This window comes from Canis lupus, chromosome 25 (genome assembly GCF_048164855.1).
Source record: "Canis lupus baileyi chromosome 25, mCanLup2.hap1, whole genome shotgun sequence".
In the NCBI taxonomy this organism is placed as follows: Eukaryota; Metazoa; Chordata; class Mammalia; order Carnivora; family Canidae; genus Canis; species Canis lupus.
This window is the reverse complement of record NC_132862.1, coordinates 4,612,080-4,619,326: the sequence shown is the minus strand read 5'-3', so window position 1 is coordinate 4,619,326 and position 7,247 is coordinate 4,612,080. Positions and strand designations below refer to the sequence as shown.

General features: G+C 49.4%; 1 protein-coding gene across 1 annotated transcript; it reads left to right on the top strand.

Moving 5' to 3' along the window:
• The first annotated feature begins 463 nt into the window (after positions 1-463).
• COX14 (cytochrome c oxidase assembly factor COX14) lies at positions 464-5,822 on the top strand. The gene is made up of 2 exons (XM_072797978.1): positions 464-622; positions 5,412-5,822. Exon 2 carries the CDS (start codon positions 5,420-5,422, stop codon positions 5,591-5,593), a length of 174 nt encoding a protein of 57 aa, XP_072654079.1. The 5' UTR covers positions 464-622; positions 5,412-5,419; the 3' UTR covers positions 5,594-5,822.
• Positions 5,823-7,247: the final 1,425 nt, after the last annotated feature.

Genomic DNA, 7,247 nt, shown 5'->3' with positions numbered 1-7,247 from the left:
AAAAACCCAAAGAGGAGTTCCCTCCTGGATAATCGCAGCTGCTGCTGGCCGCTGGCAGGGGGGCCCACGCGGTCGCTCTGCCCCAAGGGCTGCCCCCTTCCCGGCGCGTCTTAGGCTTTCGCACGACTCCCGCAAGCGCGGAGGTCGCACCGGGCCACAGCCCTCAGACAGTCGCCCCGCGCCCCCGCCCCCGGCCCCCGCTGTGCGGCGGAAACCAACCCGCTGCTCCGGGCTCCAGCGGGCGCGCGGGCCCCCTCCGGGAGCCGACCCCCCGAGAATCCACCCAGCTCCCGGAGGCGTCACCGCGCCGAGGCTGCTGATTGGCTGCCTCCGAGCCGGCGAGAAGGCCCGTCTTTCCCTAGTGTGACCGTGTATCCGGCTCCGGAGCTGCAGTCACCACGGCCTCTCTGCCGACGGAGATGGACTACAAGCCCCAGAATTCAACAGGCCTCCCCGAGAGGAAGACCGGTCTGAGCATGCGTAGTAAGGGTGACTGGCCCGGAAGCGCAAAGGCGGCAGCCGGTCGAGCTGCGGCGTGCGCGGGCCGCCTCCTCAGTGGGCGGATTTGTGTTGCTACGGGCGTGTGGTGTCCTCTCTCCGGGTCGGGAGCCGAGTCTAGAGGGTAAGCGGGACGGGTGGGAGGCAGAAAGGGTGGCTTTCCGCACCAGTTGCGCCCCGGGAGCGGGCGCCCCCGCGTACGTGGTCCGGCATGCTGCGTCGGGCTGCGCTAGGAAATTGCGCAGGCGGCGGCGGCGGCCGGGCCCCTGGAAGCGGCCGCATCCCCGCCCGCGGTCGCCGAGGGCAGTGCAGGGGCCTCCAAGTCCGCGGAGGCGCCCCGTCTGGGCCCGGCCTTTGCTTACCCATCCTCCCGTGCGGCGGCCTTCGGTGCCCTGAGGCCCCCGCGCGTGCTGCGCCGCGGCCCGCCAGCCGCTCTCTCGGCCCCGCTTCCGGCCGTAGGCTCCGGGCCCGCCGTGGTCCTCCACGCTCCGACCCCTCCTTGCCTTACAGTCAGCGGCGCCTTGGCCGGTGGCTCTCCCGGGTCCTTGGTGCTTACGGACGAAACGGCCTCAGTCCTTTGCTGCTTTCAGCCCCTGAGACGCTGTCCCCGCCCCCCTCCTGCCCGCCCTTCTGAAGGACACGGCCACGCCCCCTCCCCAGGGGGCTGCTAACTTCTTGGGCCCGCACCCACCTTCCCTCCGAGCGCTCGCCTCGCTCCTTCTCTGCTGGTCACCGCCCGTCTCCTACCTTGTGTAACCGAATGTGGGATCTCTGGCTCCCCCTTTCCCCCTCAGACCGTAGGCTGCTCTGAGACTGAAGCCTTGTTCTCTGGCTTTCATAGCACTAGTAAAAGGTGGACAGATCCATCGTGTCTAAGCTGAGGTGGATGAAACACATTTGAGGAAATGATTTTCCAGAGGAGAACCTGGAGCCTTGAGATGCTCCCATGGCGGGGGCGGGGGGAAGAAGAGCCAGAACCTCGCAGCTTGCGCTTCTGTGGGATTTTCTATACTGGTACTTGCGTCTTTTTCCGTTTTTCGAAACCTTGAGTCTAACTCCATCACCCCATAACAAACCCAGCATTTAGCTTTTTTTGTTTGTTTTTTGTTTTGTTTTGTTTTGAGAAAATGGATGTCTCTCAGTGAGAATGTTCTGCTCACCTCAAAAGTGTCATTTCTAAGGTGAATCCTTCTACCCGGGTCTAAGTTCACCTTTTCCTGGGCCATCCTGGATCTTGTTCCATCCTGCCCACCTCTTTTATCTTGTGTTTGGCGACCAGCTTATTTCTCTCTAAAGCATATTCACATCTTCCTTATCAATAAGCAAAACATAACTAGAATGCCCTTGATCTTGTTGCCTTCTCAAGCTACTGCCCTATCACTTCTATTCTGTTAACCAGAAAAATCACAAGAATTCTTATCTTTGAAGTGAAGGGGGTATAATCGAATCATCTGTTTTTTGTCTCTGAAAAATGCCTCTGCATTGGAAGGGCTGAGTTTGTGGACCTGCTGGAGCCCTGGCTTTGAATCTGTGCTTTATTGGGGCATCTGGCCAGATCAATAGGTAGAGCATGCGACTCAATCTCAGTGTGCTGAGTTCGAGCCCTACCTTGGGCCTGGCGCCTACTTTTAAAAAAAAAAAAAATCTATGCCATTATTTAATGCCTGTTCCAGTTCAGTGCACTAAATTGACTTCTGTAGGATTGTTTACATGTCCTCTAGTCATCTTTTCCTATCCACTTATCCCATCTGACTAGCCTTCATGGCACTTAACTTGCAGTAATGGTTTCCAGTTTTCATTCTGGCTCAACAGGTGGGAAGGATACAGCACACCTCCATCAGTGGCAGTGACTTGATACAGCAGTTATTGTCAATCAGGAAGAGGAAGAGATGTTGAATGAAAAAGCCACCCAACATGTTTCTGGAGTTTCCCATCTGCATTCGTTCATTCATTATTATCCTTCAAACTAGCATTCCCTTGGCATCTCTCTCTGGTCTTTTTTGTTTTTTTCCCCCTAAAATTTGTTTGTTTATTCATGAGAGACACACACAGAAAGGCAGAGATATAGGCAGAGGGAGAAGCAGGTTCCCTGCAGGGATCCTGATGTGGGACTGATCCCAGGACCCCGGGATCATGCCCTGAGCCAAAGGCAGACACTAAACCACTGAGCCACCTAGGCATCCCTGTCTCTGGTCTTATCCTCTGCTTTGGTGTCACTTGTTTCCTCTGTATCAGTAGGTTAGCCTCTCCCAAGATCTGTCCAGATTTGTGTGTGTGTGTGTGTGTGTGTGTGTGTGTGTGTGTATCTGCCTGGTAGACCTCATCACATGAGTGTTGGGTTGAGCATCTTAATTTTAATTTCTGGTCCAGAACCCAGTTCATGATCTTCTTGACTGCCACTCACTGCCACTACCACTCCCATACACACAGTGAAACACGTCTGTTTCATTTCTTTTCTTAGTCTTATTAACAGTATCCCAATCCACAGAGTTAGCAGATTGGCTGCCTTGGAGATATTTCCAGCTTTGCCCAAATCCATTCCATTAATAAATCTTTGTTCTGCTTCCAAAATAACTGCTACATCTGTCCTCTCCTTTTCTACTGCCCTGCCTTAGCTCAGGGTCTGTGGAGAGTTTTGGTTAGTGTGAAAATAGAAATCTTGCAGACATGTAGGTGGCTCAGCAGTTGAGCATTTTTTTTTTTTTTAAGATTTTATTTATTTTTTCATGAGAGACACACAGAGAGAGAAGAGAGAGGCAGAGACACAGGCAGAGGGAGAAGCAGGCTCCATGCAGGGAGCCTGATGTGGGACTTGATCCCAGGTCTGCAGGATCACGCCCTGGACTGAAGGCGGCGCTTAAACCGCTGAGCCACGGGGCTGCTCAGCAGTTGAGCGAGCATTTGCCTTCTGCTCAGTTCGTGATCCTGGAGTCCTGGGATCGAGTCCTACATCGGGCTCCCTGTATGGAGCCTGCTTCTTCCTCTGCCTCTGCCTCTCTCTGTCTCTCTGTCTCTCATGAATAAGTAAATAAAATCTTAAAAAAAAAAAAAAGAAAATAGAAATCTTGGTTTGGATTAGACAAGAGATGAAAGTGGAGTTCTAGACAGCAAAATCACATCTGTTAGTAGGTCATCTTTCACTTGTCTAAGCAAGGTATACCATTCTTTTATAAGCTGGTGAATGCCTCCAGCCTTCTTCCTCCAGCCCTTTGAAGAAGTGGTCCTGTAGCTGATTAACATCTAGCCAGGGTAATGGGGGACAGGTGGAGAAGGAGTAAATGAGGAAGATGTTGAAGGTTGCAGGTCTCTTTGTTGGAAGCTTGCTTACCTTAGTGTCCTGCCCTGTGTGAGTGTGTGTGTATGTGTTCTTCACATCTCACAGCTTGGGGTCCTTTCAAACCTCAGATAACCTGAACACAACTGTCTCTTACCTGAACCTGTGCCATTTGGTTTTCTTTCTCCTTTGACCTTATTTAATGTAGTCACTTGGAATTATGATTCAAGGAAGCTGTGCCTCAGCTCAGCTTGGGCTCCACCCTCCAGGACTGGCTTGATAGCAGTGGTTAGTCCATAGGATGCACTCGGAGAAGTGCTTATGTGTCTCACCCTACTCTAGACCCCCTGAAACCAGCTAACCCTGAGCTTTTCTTCTTTCAAGTTCAAGACTTTTAAGAAACCTATTCTGTTTTGGTCTTTTAATGTCAATTCCCTCAACAGTGAGGAGCCTGAGAACATGTTCCTAGTCCCAAATGGAAGAATGTTTTGTTGAGGATGAAAGTGTCCTGTGCTAAATTTTATCTTGTTCCCTAGTTCAGAATATCCAGGGAACAGTTAAATTAGCAATAATTTATCTTATGCAAATGTGAATTAACAATTTGCTGGGGACTCAGTAAGTTTCTATTTAACCCTTGGGTTAGGTTCTTGGTATTATGTTTGGAACTTAGAATTAATGCTGTAGACGGTTAAGTATAATTGAAATATACTGTTGGCATTATTTCAGGTGTATTTGGCTTATATGGACGCTTGAGAGCTAACATGGGAACTTCACCATCAAGAATAGGATTGTTGGGATCCCTGGGTGGCGCAGCGGTTTGGCGCCTGCCTTTGGCCCAGGGCGCGATCCTGGAGACCCAGGATCGAATCCCACGTCGGGCTCCCGGTGCGTGGAGCCTGCTTCTCCTTCTGCCTATGTCTCTGCCTCTCTCTCTCTCTGTGACTATCATAAAAAAAAAAAAAAAAAAAAAGAATAGGATTGTTTTCATGGGAAAACAAATTGGTTATTGTGTAGAAGGTTCCCATTTGATCCTCCTAGAGAGAATAATTCATTGCTAATGTTTAATCCCTGGCTACCCCATTAATTCCCTACTAGCCAGAAAAACTGATACGTGCTTACAGTCATAGATCAGTTAAGAACATTCCTGGGTGGTTCATACCAGTCATTTGTTTCCACAAATATAGAAGGCCAGGTTTTACCTGTAACATCATCGAAACGCACCTGTTTCTGTATCTCGTATGCAGAGCTTATCTATCATCCTGAATCTTTTTTTTTTTTTTAAGATTTTATTTCTTTGACAGAGGGAGAGAGCCAGAGAGCACAAGCATGAGGAATGGCAAAGGGAGAGGGAGAAGTAGGCTCCCTGCAGGGAGCCTGATTTGGGGCTCAATGTGGAGCTCGATCCCAAGACCCTCGGATCATGACCTGAGCCGAAGGCAGATGCTTAATCGACTGAGCCACCCAGGCACCTGTCTTTCTGAATCTTCAGAGTTCCTGAACAGTATCTGCATGTGTGTAGGGGCTGTTCAGAGTAGAGTACAGACAAAGGATGCAGAAGATGTGGTATGGCCTTAAACAGAGAAGTGGGCTGGGCAGATGAGGCCTTATCCTTGGGTCTAAATCCAGTCTGTCTTTGTAGGGGACAACATGCCAACTGCCAAGCAACTAGCTGACATTGGCTACAAGACCTTCTCTACCTCCATGATGCTTCTCACTGTGTATGGGGGCTACCTCTGCAGTGCCCGAGCCTACCGCTATTTCCAGCGGCGCAGCTCTCAGCGCCAGGCTGCAGAAGAACAGAAGACCTCAGGAGTCCCATAGAACTGGGGGTTTTTCTCCTGGAGCAGAGAGGCCTGAGGCGTGCTGTGGAATGATCTCACCTGCAATCATTTCCAAGTCAAGAGAACTAGGGCCTTAATGGTTTTCGAATCCTGCTGAGGAAAAAGTGCCCCCTATTTTCTCTGGTACTGCCGTTTTGGGGAGGCTGTTGAGTCACAACAGGAATGGGAGGATGAGGCACACCTACAGAGATTAAATATTTTGCCATGTCTGTGTCTTGGTATTTTTGTTTACTTAAATAGGGGATGAACTGCAGAGATGGGGCCTTGACTACCAGTTTTCTACTGCTTGACTACCAGACTGGATTTCTATATTTTGAACTCTTAGCTCCCATGAAGGGGAGATACGCAGTTTTAGGAGTAGCGGTGTCATCTCATGATCTCAGATGGAAGACTGTCCCAGCATCTGTACAAATCCCCTGAAAAGACTCCGTAAAGACCAGAACTCTTCATTGGTCAGTGACCATTCCTAGACCAATTACTGTGTCCAGGTAAAGGGTTACTCTGGCCAGTTCTTGGCCACGCATGCACCTCTCAGATAAGGAAGGCAGAGGCCCTTGTTTAACAACCCCACCAAAAACGCCCGAAGTGGGGGAGGCAGAGATCCCAGAGGGAAGAGTTGTTGGGCAGCCAGCCTATAGTAATGCAATCCAACTCCTCAAGCGCAGTGGGCATAGTATTAGCACAGGGCTGATTTCCCACTGTGCCAGTGCACAGGAAATCTTCCTGCGGGTCTTTCTGCAAAGTTGTGAAGAGGATTTGAAAACAGTGCATTCAAGGTAAAACTCAACTATGAAGAGTGCTGTTCTTGCCACTATACCATTTTGAGCTTTGAGCCTTGCTAGTTGACTTCATTCTCATTCTTGGTAATCGCCCCAAATAACAGTCCCCTTGGACGTTTGTCATCTCTCCTGCTTTCATGTGCGTACTGCTCTTACCATTGTCCTTCTACTCCTAAACCTTTCACCCAAAAGCTTTCTTCTGTGATATAAAAAACCCAGCTTTCCTATACCACCAGCCCTTTTATTCCCAGCCTCTCTTGGTGTGTTAACCAAGAACTCCATTGCCTCTGCTTTCTCACTTCCCTATATGGTAGAGGCATCATTCTCCCAGCTCCCCTGTGCACTTTCAAAAAGTGTAACATCTGTCTTTTTTTTCCCCCTTCCTCTGCTCCCCCCCCTTTACATCATTCCTTTTAGAAATGTTCTCTTACATTCTCATTTCTACTCCAGAACTTGGAGTCCAAAGAACTTCAAGTCTTTTTTTTTTTTTTTTTTTTAAGAACTTCAAGTCTTTTGATTTCTTTGGTTTTCCAATCTGTCTGCCCTTGACGTAAACAGATTTCCTATCTAGCCTGTGCCCAGATCAGAGCCTTCAGATAGCTCCATTGTGGTTTTTGCCTTCCTCATTACCCTTTTCAATCCCAAGCCTTGCTTTATTAGTTGTCTCTAATTCATATTCTTTCTTCTCAGTGTACAAACTTGCGTAAGGCCTCCCGCCTCCTATCAAAACAGACTATTCAAGATTATTTAAGGAGAAGTGATGCCACTTGCACGGACTTAAAATTCCTTCCACCTCCACCATTGTGTTGAAACTCCAGGTTACCATGGCCTCCTTTGTGTTGCACCTATGGATGA